This window comes from Ostrea edulis, chromosome 1 (genome assembly GCF_947568905.1).
Source record: "Ostrea edulis chromosome 1, xbOstEdul1.1, whole genome shotgun sequence".
Classification (NCBI taxonomy): domain Eukaryota; kingdom Metazoa; phylum Mollusca; class Bivalvia; order Ostreida; family Ostreidae; genus Ostrea; species Ostrea edulis.
The window spans coordinates 31273903-31291121 of NC_079164.1; the positions used below are offsets into that span (position 1 = coordinate 31273903).

At 33.7% G+C, this 17219-nt stretch overlaps 1 protein-coding gene across 2 annotated transcripts in view; it reads right to left on the reverse strand.

The window, feature by feature from the left end:
* Positions 1 to 17219, reverse strand: part of LOC125664192 (uncharacterized) — a 73095-nt gene that overhangs the window by 15805 nt on the left and 40071 nt on the right. Inside the window, exon 1 of one of the 2 annotated variants that reach the window (XM_056142258.1) lies at positions 8764 to 9099. The exons of the other annotated variant lie outside the window; for it this stretch is intronic. Coding sequence (XP_055998233.1) covers positions 8764 to 8931 — 168 coding nt within the window. The 5' untranslated portion in view covers positions 8932 to 9099. Of the gene's footprint in view, positions 1 to 8763; positions 9100 to 17219 lie in introns of those variants that run through there. 2 annotated transcript variants of the gene reach the window in all.

Sequence of the window (17219 nt, forward strand, 5' to 3'; positions counted from 1 at the left end):
ATATTCAAAGAAAAAATACACATGTATCAAAGTAATTCAGTTTTTGTTTTGTTCTTTATTATTATTATTGTAATTCTTTGATATTTATTTCCGTGTCTTTGTGTGCATTTATTTATTCACTATATGACGAGGGTCTAATGTGTTATGGAGTATCTCTTCATCTCCAATCCCTCTAATCAGCAATGAAGTCCTCCATATACATGTAGGACCAAGCGTGTGATGCTCTTAAAAACTCGTGTAAATATATCTTTTTCTGTTCATATTGTGCTCATAATTTGAAATAAGCTATCTTTGTTTTAGAATAAAGGATCGTATTTTAGAGAATATTTTCTGGGACATAAATTGAGGATGTGATGAGGCCCACACCAAAGTCTTATACAATATATTCATACACACAGAACGTGATGGCCGAGGGAAGTTTAACACCCAAAATTCGGCGTTTATATCTAATTTAAGTTATCACTCTCCGTCTAAACAGCAAAACACCATATATTACGTTATTTTAAAAAAATAAAATGATTTATAAAATCATACATGTATTTTGTTAATTTTTTCAAAATGTTCTCATCAGAAATGGCACAAATCTAATCGGTATTATTCAACAAGATTACACAATCAGGGGAATGTCCTATCGAATGGAGAAAGTCAATTATTATACCAATTTTTCAGAGGGGGTTGGTAATGTTGCAATTAATCATAGAGTCACCTTGCCAAGTTACTTAATTCGTTGATTTATGACACATGCATGGATGAAGTTTAATTGAGAATGTAATAACATAACAGATGTACTATTTGGGTTTAATCCAAAGAGGAGTACCAATGATGTATTCCCTTCACATGGCAACATTTCAGAAGCAAAAGGAGAAAAACTGAATTGTTGATCAATAGACTATACTCAAACCTTTTGGCGGTGTGAATGACATATCTTTATGAAGCACATAAGCATTCTAGTAGTATAATAAGTAAACATATGATGGTAATTAGAAGTTTATATACAGCCTTAAAGCTTATGTAAGGAATAAAGGAAATATGATTTACTTAGGTAGGTGTCATTCAGGGCGAGACCCTTTCTCCATTAAAGTAGAGCTGTAATGCTATTGTTTATTCAATTGATACAACAGTACAGCCCATCAGTATTTAAATGTAACAATAAATACATAGTTATCACTTAAAGGGAAAGGCAACCCAAAAGATTTTTACATGATAAATGATAGGATTAATCATATGATAAAGATTTGTCATACAATTCTGTTGATATATGGCCTAGATAAGTTTCAGTACTAATTTGAAAACGTCAAAAATTGAAATTCCCGCGATCTATAGAGGCTGCCATGATGTGTAACTCTTTTGTATTCAAGACCACAAAAATCAATAATTTTGACGTCACACCGTCTGTTCCGGTTTTGATGAGATTCTAAGATCATCCACAGGTGCTTGGGTTCAGGACCCCCCCCCCCCCCCCCCTTACGAATAAGCTATAGTTTTTTCTTGAAAATATTTCTAATATATGTCAACAACGTCTTGCATACCCATAAAGTCCCAAAATAATTCAAAATAAGCCCTTTGAAAAAAATACCCTCACTGGTTATTTTAACAGAACTTATAATAACCAGTGAGGGTATTTTTTTTAAAGGGCTTATTTTGAATTACATGTATTTTGGACTTTATGGGTATGCAAGACGTTGACATGCATTAGAAATATTTTCAACAAAAAAATTAATTAAATCAACTCCTGTAGCTTATTCGGAAGGGGGGGGGGGGTCGTGAACCCGACTCAACCAAGTCATTTGAAAAGAAAAGACTACGTAATGACAAGTTGAGGTTCAAGACATATGTATGAAGAACGTTTACCATCTGCCTTGTCTTCGACTCGACCGAACGTCTTCTTTTCTCAATTTCTTCTTGCGAAAGAATGGGCTCCAAACTTAACTGTTCGTGACTTGTCATGTTTACAGTGGTGCTGATGAAATAAACCGGAATAGACGGTGTGACGTCATAAATTAAACTCCAATGGCCACTCTCTTAGAGGCGGGTAATTTAAAATACATGATAGATTAATATTGATTTAATTGTTAATCAAGGATTTTTGTTGTTAAAGACTGTCATTTACAATATCAGTAAGCAATACTTTATTCATAAAAGCAAATATGTGGTTTGGGTTGCCTTTCTCTTTAAGAAGTCTAAAAAGGGGGAAGAAACCCCTGATCAAGTGTTCCACAGTTCCATACGTCCAGTGTCTTGTAGATCTGTTTATATATGATATTAAGCAGAGTTCAAAGTACAATACATAACTAGAAAGTAATATAAAACAATATTGAACTATAATACAAAAGGCATCATGCACACGCATATATATTAAAGCGACAATTTAGCATTACGTGATGCAAGGGCATATTAAAGATATTTTCCTAGAGCAGTCAGGGTAGGTGTCTGTTGTGAAGCCAACTTGACGATTTGTAGTAGTATTTTTGAATGTATTTTTCCCTTAGAGAGGAGTATTTCGGACATTGAGGGATAAATTGAAATTCATTTTCAATTTGTTGGGTGTCACAAACATCACATAATCTATGCTGCCTGCACTCACCCTGGTATCTTCCAGTGCGAGGAAAATCTAATGAGAGAGATATGGTTTTTTTTTAATTGTTGTAAATACAGGACTTTCGAGATGCGGATCCACTATGACTTTTACGCGCGTTGAACGTAATTTGTAGGGCATGTCACCTCCGAATTACAATAACAAATAAGTGAACAAACATGAAATTCTTCAATTGCTATCAAATTCCTGCATTTAAATGCTATCTTTGAAAGAAAGGAATCACTACAACCATTTTAAAGGAAAATGCAATTGATTAAATTATGCGAGTTGGCGAGGGAAATAAATCTAGCGAGTATCTTGAGGATATCGTAAAACTTCACGCCTTGCATCCAATGATACGCGTCTAAATGCGCCTTTCCCTTCCATCTCATTTACACCCAGGTACTAAGCACCAATAGTGACTTAGATCGTCATCGTAGGACTGCGCATAGCGCATAACTCCTTACGGACCGTCTGCTAGCGAAACACCATATGTATCGATGTCAATTTGGCCCTACAATTGGTGTATAAACGTCAAATATAATCGGTCGTTCCGGCACATCCCGAAAGTTCCGTATTGGTTTTGTTAAGTATGATTGGATTCTACAGAAGTCATGAAGTACAGAATTATGCCATAAATGAGTCAATTTTTATTTATTTTACTATATATTTAATTGGAAACAACCACTTTTCTAAATCATTTTCATTAACTCACCAAGATTCAATTTATAGAAACTTTTACACCATTAACAGCATAAATATCTGCAGTTTATATTATCTCTCTTACAAAGAATTATACAGTGTAAAGAAATGGATGCTAAAAATTGATGTTAAAGTTTCATTAGTCACATTTCTACAATAGAGGTTTTGAAAATCATGAATGGAAATTATGTCCAGATGTTTTGTAATAAATATTTTAGATTTCATAAAAGTTGGAGCAAAAATGAGTTCAGAATTATTGTTCACACCGAGGATATTTTTCAATGAAATATATTGTGTAAAATGTGAAAGTCGACTCACCTATGGCACTACGCTGTACTCCTTATATGTAAATGACTTTGTATCTTGTCGTTTAGAAGACAATTTTGATGATTTATATTTAGGCCGCAATAATTTACAGAATATTTATTAATGTACGTAGATGATAAAGTTTTATTTGCTTAATCAGTATCAAAACTACTGAATTTATTGAATAAGTTTGAGGTCAACTCAATGTCACGGAACCTGCCTGTAATATCGCAGAAACGGAGAATAACGCAGTGACCGTCGTTCATATGACAATCGACAAGTAGAAATAGTAGATAAATTAAGTATTTAGGGGTTGTTTTTAATTACAATGGAAAATCTAGTATTATTAGGAAAGGAAGGCAATATGGGGTTACAAAATTTGTGTCAGAGCGTCAGTTTTAATGTTGTTGCTGAATCGTATCTATTTGATAATTATACTATCCCTATACTAAATGATGGTAGTGAAACATGGAGATTTCACAAAGCTCCAAATACAGAGAAAGTATTTACACAATTTTTGTGTTGTAAACTTTAAAGAGGTGTTAATAAAAAATAACAATAAATGTTGCAGTTTTTAATGAATTAGTTGTGTTATCAATAAAGTATAGAAGATATATGGTTATCAAATATTAAAGCACTTTGTTTAAAGCTGTATGGTCCGAATTACAATATTTTTTTCCATCTCGTAAAAACGCTATTAAATCATCGCACGTATGTAGTTATTAGACTTTACGACATATCATAAATTATTTCACCTGTTTTAATCCAAATAATTTGATTTTAAATCGATGTTTACAAATAACCGCGTCACTGCCATTTCAAGTGACAGTCACGTGACCAGTTCAAACTCTCAGATCATCGGTGGTCTTATCTGTGTAAAGCTGTGTATTTTGTTATAACAGTACCGTACCATAAGTTTAATAGAAATAAAAATATCAAATACCTCTTAGTAATTCGTTGTTTACGCTCTTTCAGCCTTAAAACTAGACTTTTGCATATGAGTTAATACATCATGTTGGGATTCCCCTGACGCGCGTGGGTCTATTTATAGACGTCTATTATGGGATGATTTATATATGTAGCCACTATATTTACTTTCTAAATAATATTCGCACTGTTTTCTTTTACATGCAGATGTTTTCAAGCATGTAATTAAGGGAAAGTTAATAACTTTATAAAGTAATCAATCTGCTTTAAAGTAATTATGATGCTTCTTTAAAGCTTGTATGTGTTCGGGGATGATCTGGCGAAAAATTGTATATTGTGATCGACGTGAATGATTCACTTCAATAATCTTCATACCATATGTTAGATTGATTGTATCTTTTCATTCATATGGAGACATCACCAAGACCGTTGAAAGGCTCCAAATAGGCCTATATTCGGCGCTTACAGCCATTGAGCAGGGAGTTCTTTAGCATGTCAAACCTACTCATTCTCTCACCAGATGGCGCGTTACGCAAGCTTCACTTACACCCCTGTCAACGCTTGGAATCAAGTGACAATATAATCACATGATATAAACAATAATTCTCGTTTCCTTTCCCTTTAAAAGGTCCGGCAACAGGTGATACAACAAGATCTTTTCATAGCCCACTGGCACTTTGTTAAGTACGTTTTTACCATTTACTGTAAATGTATTACATTTGACTGTGTATTCTATTTAACTTTATAAAGTAATTAATCTGCTTTAAAATAATTATGTACAAAACTAATACATGAACATCGGGTCATACAGCTTTAAGACTAACAAATGTATTTTGAAAGAAACATACATAGAACTAGTAATCCTAATTGTTCGCGAACAATTAGAGGGCTTTCCACCTACGATGATTTAAAAAGAGATATTTAAGAATATTTAAGATGATGTTAGAAACTCAAAACGACCTTGAAAATAAAAATAATAGTTTTCACGATGACCTTGACCTCATTTTGAAGGTCAAGGGTCTTTATGCAAATGATACCATGTCTCTATCTATATTAATATAAAAGCTATAAGCTTAAAAAAGGTTAATCAAGACATTCAGGGGCAACAACTTTGTTTAGCGGTTTTCGGTTCCTTTCGGTTAGCTTCTCAATGCTAAAAATACTATGAAAGACCTTGAAAATGAAAAAAACCCAATGATTTTGATGATGACCTTGACCTTGACCTCATTATGAAGGTCAAAGGTCATCGGTCTCAATGCAAGTGGTCCCATGTCTCTATCTATATTAATATAAAAGTTATAGGCTTAGATAATGATATTGGAAACTTTCAGGGGCAATAATTATGCTTAAGGGGTTTCGTATCCCTTTGATTATTTTTTCTTTGCAAGAGGGTTTTACTGTGAATTCATTAGCGATGGTTTCATGTCTCTACGACTTTCTGTTAAGTAGGAATAGCGATAACAAGGTTTTTAACGCGAGTCTCCGAAATTCACAGAAGGGTCAAAGTTCAAAGTTATAATGCATACTATCAAAACCAATCAAGAAGTCAATACTTACCCATATAAAATTCCAACGCTATCTTAAGCAGGAAAGAGAGTATAAAAAGTGCTATTTTTTCCTCTTTTCTGATGACCTTGACCTTTGACCTTGACCTCATTTTCAAGGTCAAAGGTCAAGTATACTATTCCAGTTGGTCCCATGTCTCTACGACAAACCGTTCTGAAGTTCGACATGTTTTACGAATAAATCGCAAAACGTAAAGAGGCATTAACTCCCTATAGGGGACACCGAATCCCTTCATTTGAAATTTTTCGCTTCTACTAATTACCCTCTATGCTTTAGAAAAGGTTTCATCTTCCTATCATTTACGGTTAAAAAGTAGAAGCGATAACAATGATTTCTGCGAAAGGTCCAATAACTCCGTAAGGGGTCAAAGTTCAATTACGTTGGGTGAACTGTATTCGTTTCTCAAGAAGTACTATATGATGGACTATAAAGTTTTTCGATAAGTCTTAAGACGAACATTTTTTTTTTGACGGCAGGAAAATAATAAACAGAACAATAACAATAGGACTTTCCACAGAAAGGTGGAAAGCCCTAAATATGTTGATAACATGTAAGGAAAGTGCAAACTGGGCTACAAATCTTACGGATTTATTTATTATCCTCTAAATGTTATGTCTATAATTATAATTTTCTACTAACAATTTTGAACTTCGGGTTTTTAAAAAAAAAAAGTTTTCTACAGAACAATGGAAAAACTCATCCAAAAATATCGGCACGGTTTTTAAAATGGTCAAAGGAAAGTACATGTATTTGAATAATGAGAGGACGAATATAATTTTGTTTTGATGTGTTCTCTATATTCAGATATGAGAATTCCATTTGTATATTTGAAAATATCGCTGGTTCAGATCAAACCTTTACAATTACGAAGTACCAATAACCTAAAAAAAATTTTTAAAAAATTACGAAATCTAGTGAAATTTGTGACAAATGCGTTTGAGAGAAAGAGTAATTCATCTATTCAAATGGTAAATGTTAGAATTGTGTTGATCTATCTATTCACGACCACTAGCTATCATCACTGTTACAACAGTTTTGAATTTTGTGAATACATGTGACACGTAGAAATCAGATATGACATGATTGGTTTTTTTTTAATAAACACAATGCATGCATTTGTTTTACAGTGTGGTTTTTCAAATATATTTTGTCACCCAGTGCTTCCTGGGGAAACTTTCAAATCACTCAACTGTATACAACTATATTTATATCATCTAAGTTCCTTAAGGTCGCATAAACCGTTTTAAATTGCTTTTAAACATGCGTAGAATGTTGAATAATCAAGGTTTCATAAGATTTTTTTTTATTTTGATGTACTTAAGAAATGAAACTTATAATTCTTTGTTTGATGCATGTATCAAACGAAACATTGGACGGAAAACTTCATCAATCCCCCCCATACAGAATGCGGTCATATTCAATTACAAAGTTTGAAGACTCGTTTTTTTGTTTTTTTTTCTAAACTCGATAGGCAACATAGTTCTTGTTTATTACTTTCCCCAATATATACTGTAAATTTATATATGAATTCCTAAATATGGTTTGATATGATATGGTTCCCAAATAGGACTTCCAATTAATTGAAATCAAAGTTCGCTTAGCTATATTTCAGTTTTTTCATCCGATACAGAGCAAATGGTTTTGTATTTGTTTTGAACATATTTTATTGATGAAATCAAAAGGATTGGGAATAAGTTCTAACAACTTACAAGTCCCTTTCCTAAAATATTACAATATGCTATGCAAGGTAATAATTAACAGGTAAAATGCACAATAATTAAACGAATCTACAAGTTTCTTCTACAAATTTATGAACATCTGAAAAAATATTTATATTAGTTTGCAGAGGCAATTTGACATCACCACATAATAACAATTTTGTATCAATATTAACAAAGTCAAGCACGAAAAGGCGATTAAAAAGATGGTGAAATGGTGAATAAGATTCATATTGCATGTAATACTACACATGCATCTTTCTAAGATTCATGCACATCATTGGCAGAAAAAATGTTTTTAACAAAGTCACTCGATTTTTTTAAAATCAAGTACAAACGCTGAATAGTACTCTTTTGTCAAAAATTGGAGAAGAAAAATTGGGAAAAAAAAGAATTAAAGGCTATCAAAGTATGAAAAACATCTAAATAGGTCTATATTACATCGTTGTTTTCTGTCTGCTTCTTGGTATAATATCTTATATCTATACAGGATTGCACAATTAGTTATATAAAGTAGCATACATAGTGGTCCTGCCTATAACATATATACATAGCATATATAGTTTGAAAAGTTGATCAGAATGTCATTTACGTTTTGCATCTTTTGATACCAAGATTATAAGAAATTTAAATTAATATTTATTGTTACTTTTTAAACCGAACGTTCATTGAGGACTGATAGATAATGAATACACCTACTCTTTCATAAATCTAATTGATTTTTATGTGGTACATTCGTGTGCTAACAATTTCTAGGAATTAAATGTTCAACTCTTTATTATTAAAGTATACAAACAAATATGAATTATTTAGCAATAATTTACATCCACGATGTTGATATCATGGATATGAAATAAAATTGATTGGAAATGATATTTGTCGTTTGATACAAATATTTAAAAACTTTTTGTTTGTTATGTATGTGTTCGTAAATGGGCCATGTTCGTGAAATCGGGGTAAAAGACATACCTCTTCAATAATATCAAAAGATCCAAATGAAGCTGTTTCATTAGTATTTTCGTTTGATGAACTGTCCGTGCATTCTGTCTGAAACCCCTCTCGGTACTGCTGGTCCATTAGTATTAACTGCTTACGAATTGCATGTAACTGTTTGCTAGCTTGAAACTTCGAGGTCATATTTTGTGGTTATCTTCTTTTTTACATGGAGTTAAAAGAAAAATATACTTTATCTGTCCTGGTACGTCGTTTGAACAACACTGGATGTAGAGCATGCTATATCATCTTTTAAAAGAAGTTAGAACGTGAAGTAATCTTCACTGCAGTGAACATATTTCAAAGACAGGCTGTACGAAGTTGACATTTGTCCCGCCCCCTGTGTTCACATATCCATTATTGTAGAGTAAACTGTCCACTTTTTGCCCTAACCAAGCGCAAAATTTGCGACAACGTCTATATTATATTCTTATCACTCAGTTGCCGCATAATTAAAGGTGAAAATACGATCTTAGATGACTGCTGTGTCTATGCCTGTTTAATGCACGGGTCCTGGTTGCAGTGACGGCATTACATAAAGTTTTACAATTTCTTTAAAACATGCTTCTATTGAGAATGCCTGATGCATAAAATATTTTCTATACATGGATAACTGATTTAAGAGAATGGATAAATGATTTAAGAGAAAAGCAAATCTATTGATTTGTTATTGTAATTAAGAGTTTGGCAAAACCTCTTAAAGAGCTATAGAACACTTTGACCTTTTCATACTATATGATGTTACATTTATATGCACAACCAGTATTGCAATATTCATCATACGCCAATGTTTTATCTATCAAATGTGCTATTCTTAATGCAAAATCAGAAAGGTTAAAATATTTTTATGAACTGTAACATCTTCGACGCTTTGATATTGATATAATAGAACAAAAATATTGTACACCTTTTTACCGTACATATTTGAAATTGAACTTGAAATTGAAGTTATATTTTGTTGATCGTCAAATTATCTATCCTAGTAGAGTAGCGATGGGTGAAGTCCTCATGAGAGAAGTTTGATAATTTGGCTATCATATGCCTTTTTACCATCGGATTATGCAATCATTATCCTTCAGTTTAATGATATTTCTGTGTTATATTTTGGCTCTAATAGATTGTCAATGTACACACATGTAGTTATTGGAATATCGCGGGGTGTGTGTGTTAAATGCACATACATCTGTAATACATTGAATTCATTGATTAATGAATAATTAAGTAACCAATTGAACTTGTTTCATGAAAAACAATTGTTCTGCGTACAATATCAATCCATAGATTTATGTGGACGTCTGGGTATACGCCTAGCTACGTCTCCTCTGTTACTTCCCTAGACTTGCTCAAGTCTCTATGTTGTTTTTATTACATTATCATTTCATCCAAATTTTACTGTGTTTCTCTGCTCTCTACCATACTTAATGTCACCAAACATGTTTGGCATTATCAAAAGTATTAAAGAGAGCACTGATTATTAAACATAGAGACTTGAGCAAGTCTATTACTTCCCATACACCGAAACATAGTGGCCATGACATGCTTGTCGTTGTGGTCCCAAGTAGTGGGAAAGGGCTAAAATAGACTGTTCCTGCTGCCCAATCCCATTAACTTATTTTGTGAATAATTATTGTTTAAATGTACTTAAACAGTATTGACAAACAGGATAGAATAAGGCTGGTGGTACCATTTTTTCATTATTTGTGCTGAGTTTTAACAAGATGTATACTATCTGTGATAAAAACAGTGTTTTGTGGAGAATACTTTTTAAAAGATGTACATTTCGTCAAATTGTAGGGTTGGAGAAGGGGGTATGAAAAAAAACAACCGCCCACAGCAGACACCTGGAGATAATTTAAGCGCAATTAAAGCATATAATATAATCAGGCGTGCAGCATCGTTTTTGAAGGAGGAACAGTCAGAGAAGCTGATTTCATCATTGTTTGAAAAAAAAACAAACCAACAACTGACAAGCAAAATAATACATAGTCTAAATCTTTAGTTTAATCCATCAGTTAAGTTTTACATTTCCACTACAATTCAATACTTTTATTTGAATTAAAGAGGGGGGGGGGTATAGATAGATAGAAATATGAAACAGAATTCAGCAGACATATTACACTGGAGATACCGATTTGATACAATTAACTTATTCCTTTCATTGGTACCTGTTGTACAGTTAGCAACAAGTTATTTTATCCACGTCGTGATTGACACTTATAATGTTAGGCATATCTAATTGTATTTTGTTCAACTTCTTCGATTGTCAAAACTGTTGATAAGAATTACTGATATACGACAGGTAAAGACACCCTGACCCAAATCCAGGACAACGCGACCGATAGCGATAAACACACGACGCGTGTTACCTTCAGGCTTCGCTACGGAGTTTAATTTACAGATGATAAATATCAATGTTATACATCTCTGTTTAAGGGATTTCTGATACATTCTATTTAAAATATATTATAAATTTTCTTCTTGCAAGCAAAAGTGAATATATTTTGATGACCATGTTTAGTCGCGAAATGACGTTAATTTGACAATTTGACACGCTACATGATTTTGGCATGGATTTTCGTATAATGGGCAAAACGTTTTTACATCAGTATTTGAAATAATAATAATACCTTTAGAAATATTGTTTTTTTTATCCATTTAAGTTTTTCCTTGTCTCAGAATCATGTCAAGAAACTGAATTTCAAATACATATTTGATTTTCATGCAAAAATTGAAACCAAATCTAAGCAACAAGCACTTTTATTCTTATAATCAAAAATAAATCTAGATAGCAAAAGTGCAAAAAAAATTCTCCATTAGTTTTTATTTGATCGATGTTGATGCAAATTCGCTATAGCAATCCCATATGAAAAGTTGTCGTAAAAGTGACTCAGTTTCAGGCTGAACGCTGTTGATGTCCAAAGACAATGATAATATCTTTATTCTCTTAAACTGAATTACAGTGCAGAGGTCGAAGTATCCACGTGTCGGCATGTAGTGGTAAATTAATCTTTGAATGGTGGTAATTAATGAATATTTTTTCGCGGAAGACGTCAAATCCGGATTAGGTAACAAGGGTAGTTAACAACTTGCCAGGGATTTACGATTTAACTAGGTTTATGTATATTTGGTCAAGATAACTGTTTTGAAGGGGTGGGTGGGAGTAATGTCAGTCGAGAGGCTGTCTGCCCGTAACGAGCATCATATTGCTTCTTTTGCATGCATGTTTAAAGTATTGCTTTCATCTCACTTATACTGCCTATTTTAACTTTCAATTAAGTTCAAATGACATTATATAGCCATCCATATAATTAGTCAAGCAATCAGCGGCGAACCCAGCGGATATCATGCGTTGCTGAGGGTCCCATGGTTAGCGTGTGGGTTTGGCTGGGTTCCAGCAAAATATCAGTGGGTGTTAATTATCCTGTGAGGATTAAAAGAATTATTTCTCGAATCTCTGAGGTATCATTTTCTTCTTCTTGAGAAGGTGTGAAAAAATACGTAATCGGACCTTTTATTTTACGATCAAGAATGAAATGAATGGGTCCCAAGAACAGGGCTGATATGTTCCGCGGAAGAAATCAAATCGGTTTACTAATCAAGAAGCAAACATAAAACCATGATCCAGTTCTATCTTTGCATTACAAAAATAAAAATAGACAACAATAAATCCGAGATTTAATGTCTGACATCAATACAGTATGGTGTCAAAATGCTTATGGTATAATTTATGGAAAGCTAAAGGGATCAACATTATATCTTTTTTACCATGTTTTTGTAACAACGCAATGAGGCAGGGGGTCTTGGAGCCGCCTTGAGGCCCCCAGTGGTTCGAGGGCGAAGCCCTGATGGGAGCCTCAGGGGCGAAGCCGGAGGCTCCTGGATTTTACAGATTGTATAGGGCTTGAAATAAGTCTGTCATTTGTACTATTTTCTATCATTTTTTATAAGGTAAAATTAATAAAATGTAGCAAATTTTAAGGGTTTCTGGAAAAATTTAAGTTCTCCCAAGAAAGTAATTCAGGAAATCAAAAGATTTTGTCATATATTTCTCCGGTAGTGAAATAAATTATTGCTTCCTTTATCGTTTAGTTCATTTTTCTTAACAAGATACCACCACTTACCTTGAAGTAGAAAATTTCAGCCGACCCCCCCCCCCTTAAAATCTGCCACTGACCACTGTAAAATCTTAAAGATCTAAGGGGGATCCCATTGGGGGTCAACATTAAAGTTTTTGTTCCAATGTTACTAGTACAAAGAACTCTTGAAAAATATCATACCTTAATTGATAGATTAATTTTTTTAAAATTTGAATTATTCTAATGAAGTCTCCCAAGCGAATTTTGAGACTTAATGTTTTTGCTCGGTTCTTATGATAGTCTTCCGCTTTCTTGAGTTTAGTGTAGGCGAGATAACTCTTGAATCTCTGATAAACTTTCCCCGGTATAGAATCTGGTTAGACTACCCCTGAAAATGGACCTAATATAGAATTTTCCCCGGGAAGAATTAACCAGGGCCCATCTTTCCCCTAGGAAAATGCGACCTAGTATAAAATTTCATCCCAAATGACAGCACACCTTTTCCGGTTTGTATGTTTATCAGTTTCCGGTTCTATTACTAGAATGTACAAAACAATGTCAAGATCTTATGCTAAAATTCATTTTATAGAATTAGGTCCTTGTCAAATTATTCAATTAATTTAATACCTTGAGAATAAGTTCTTGTATGTATTTTTCAAAGACAATTTCCCGATCTGAATGATCGATTTGCTTGACAAATACATCAACAAACTTTAATGAATTGTTATAGTCTTTGATTTAGGCTGTTTCTACTAAGTTTGGGGATGAATGTAGGTGAAAACGACATTACAATATATACAGTATTGCAATGTCTGACTTTGAATACTGCGATATTCATTGCAATATAGTGCAGTTACGCTGAAAGTGATAAATTGAAATAGGAAATTCTTAATTCTTGAAGTTCAAAAGTTTTTGAGAGATTTTTTAGTCCTGAATAGAAAAATAAGCATTGCAGCTCATAACAGTTTATTGTGTATCAAATAACCGCTAAGATTATATTTTAGTATTATTGATATGTTGTACGGTGTGACCGTTGAGACGAGCGAAGCCCATTAGCATCTTGCAACACGACTTTTATCGGCCTCTTCATTTAACGCGGGAAATATAACGCGCTTGATGTAAACAGTCACAAATTGTGACGTCATATTAGCTGCAATTTTTTTTTCTTCTCTCGAACCAAGCAAAAATAAAATGTTTGAAGCTATGAGAAAGCTTGTCTGGAATTTAGAAACGTTTATGGTACTTTCTAAACAATCTAATTATTTTAATTACGGGTTTGTCAATGAAGTATACCGCAGTGACGGCGACATTTTTTCGGAAGCATTATGGGTGATACTCATCTTTTTTCAACTGATGAAGAGTAAATCATGTGACTCATATGTGTAATCATTGGAGCGAGTTCGTCGCGTCGCTTGACTCGCTATGAGTATTGTTTCATAAAAAAAATGACATTCAATCAAAAGGTGAACACACACCAAGCCTGACTGGAGTGAGACAAGGAACCTTCAATAGAAACTCTAATATGATTACGGTGTGACCGTTAGGGCGAGCGCAGCATATCTGAATACATTTTCAAAAAATTTATATTGAAAACAAGGAAAACTGATCTGGTTCACTGTCAATACGTAGGATTACTGTCTTGCTCTTCTCGCCAATGTAGGAACCAGTTTTGCGGGAAATGCAACGAGCGTGTTGTGACGTAGCCTGGTAGTTGTGACGTGACTGTTTACATTTCTTTAGACAATATTTTAAAAAGAAAAAGAAAGGAGGAAGAATATGATTTTCATCCTTTCCTTTCAATTAAGAAAGGTTTGTAATACTTCAAAGATTTTTTTAAATTATTATTTTACGAATCGAACCATCCGCCATTTTGTACGGGGGACTTCTGGGATTGGCGTAAAAAAAAAAATTCTTGTTAGAGGTTGAGATTTAGCTCGGATTATTTCCCACGGTCTAGTCATTAGAGCTCGCAGTACGAGCCAGCGCTCCGCGCTGGCTCGCTATCATAGATTATTTTGTTAAAAATTATCATTTTTCCCTTTCTTTAGGGCAAAATGGTGCCAAAGCATGATATAGTCAATATTTACAATTTTTCGTTTCATTCTGCGAAGAGTGTTGTTGGTGATTTAATTTTCCGTATTTTATTTATCTATCCGTATTTAAACTTAATTTACATATCCGATAGCATTCTTTCATTGACATAATCGATTACGTGTATGAAAATCTTTTATTCTAACATTGTCAATTAATTTTAAAAGTTTTATAAATACAGATGTATTCATATATATCGTCAAAAATCGGTATTCTTTTTTAAATAGTGGTATATTGTCATCGTGGGTTATACCGCAATATACCGGTAATATTGCACGCCCCTAACTCTTATATGCACTTGTGTACAATTTTTCAGAAGATTTGGAGCTTATGATGTTACCCCATTTAACGTCGACTTGTAACAAATATATTTCATATCAATAACCAAATTTAAGTTAGTTGGTGCAACATGGATACTCCAAAACTTTAATATGTACAAAAGATATATTTTGACTTTTTCAAATGCTTAAGAATATAATCTAAATAAAGTAGACTGCATTATGTCAATCAATATTTAAAACCACATTTATTTGCTTATATTAACAAAAATTTCTTTTCGTAAAGCACCTCAGTGTCAGTTATTTACGTTTCATTCAAGTTTATTCAGTTTCATCATTTCATTTATTTTATTCACAAAGATTGTATGTCAGACACAGCCTAATATTAGACACCTCCTCCCCTTGTAGCTAATATTCATTTCCCTACATTATTTAGCATCCAAAAGATATTGCTACAGGATAACCCAAATAAGATGAATTAAAACTTTCTCATTTAAAACATTTTATATAGCATTTAGCAAATAAGTTTCGAGACCCCATGCAAATCGGTGAGAAGCACAGCATTGCCCGAGTCGTTAAGATGGGTACCGTCGTACCTGAATAGATGTTTCTCAGCAACTGTAATTGTGGGGTGTCTAATAAATAAGACCCCTTCCATTTTTAGAAAGTGCATGACCTTGCGGTTGATATCCTTTCGTATATCATCAACATTAGAACCACTTTTGGCATTGTGCCAATACAAATATGACAGAATGTCTGATCAAGTGATGTCCGGGGTCAGTACTTTGCAACACAGGAGAGAACATTTAATGCTATCGAATAACTCCAACCCTGGCAGAATCCCCAGATCATTGAATCAGATTCAGGATTAGCCTCTAATGTACCGTACAATGAAGAGTCGAACCGTTCCAATTTCATGCCCCTAACCCCAAACCAAAACATAAATGTCTTGGAGTAAGATGCCTCCCTCCGGAACGACTGTTAACGCTACAGGCAGCCCAATGGAGGATCCTATTATCCAGACTACAGTGTGCATACCTGTAAAACTAGTAAAAATGAAACCCCTAAATATCATGACATTGTATCAATGCATGTACCATCTACAACGTATCGATACTAAGAAAATCTAATGCAAGACGTGCAAGCTGTCCCATTGCTTGATCACTACGTCTGGGATTCCCATCATTGCTGCCTCTGTTGCTGTTCCAATTCGAAACGAGTGTGTCCTAAAATGCCCCTTGTTAATAGTTGCCAGTATAGATGAGAACTGATAACGCGTTAGAGATGGACTAATTATTGGCTGTCAACTGGAGTGTTGTGGTTTCTTACGGCTAAAAAGTTAGACAATGAAGTGACCGGACAAGCTGGGTCCCTTGTTTCTAGTAAAAACAAGGTTGCTGACTGTTCCATTTGATCGGTTTTAAACTGTCGAATGGTCATCTTAACCTGTCTGCGTCTCAAGCCTATCACAATGTCGATGTCGCTACGGCTTAGCGGTCTTGCGTCATCACTTGCTAGTTAATTCCCCATCACGCAAAAATCCAAAGAATACTGAGTAAAATGCAGCCTTCAAGAGATCACAACCTCGTAATTAGAAGCACAAACTTTAATTAAAGCTAATTATATCAGAATACTACAGGTAGTTGAATCCCTTGTATCCAGACTTTGAGTACTTCTTTTAGCACCCTTTAACACTTTTTTGACTATAGTTGACTTGGTAACATCATTGAAATGTTGAATTTTGTACATGTATGACAAACCTTATATATATGTCCTAATGGATGCTGGTGCTTGATTTTTGGCTGACATATAAGCTATGAAATGCAGTTTGGTCCAAAGGTGCTGGTCATGTTAATTGTAATTAACTATTACATATGTAAGCTAAATAGATACTTGAAATGGTTAAATCTTTCAACGGCTACATTATAGATTTGGCATGTATTCTCTACCATTGAATCTTTCAAACACCTATTGGACTCAACTTTCA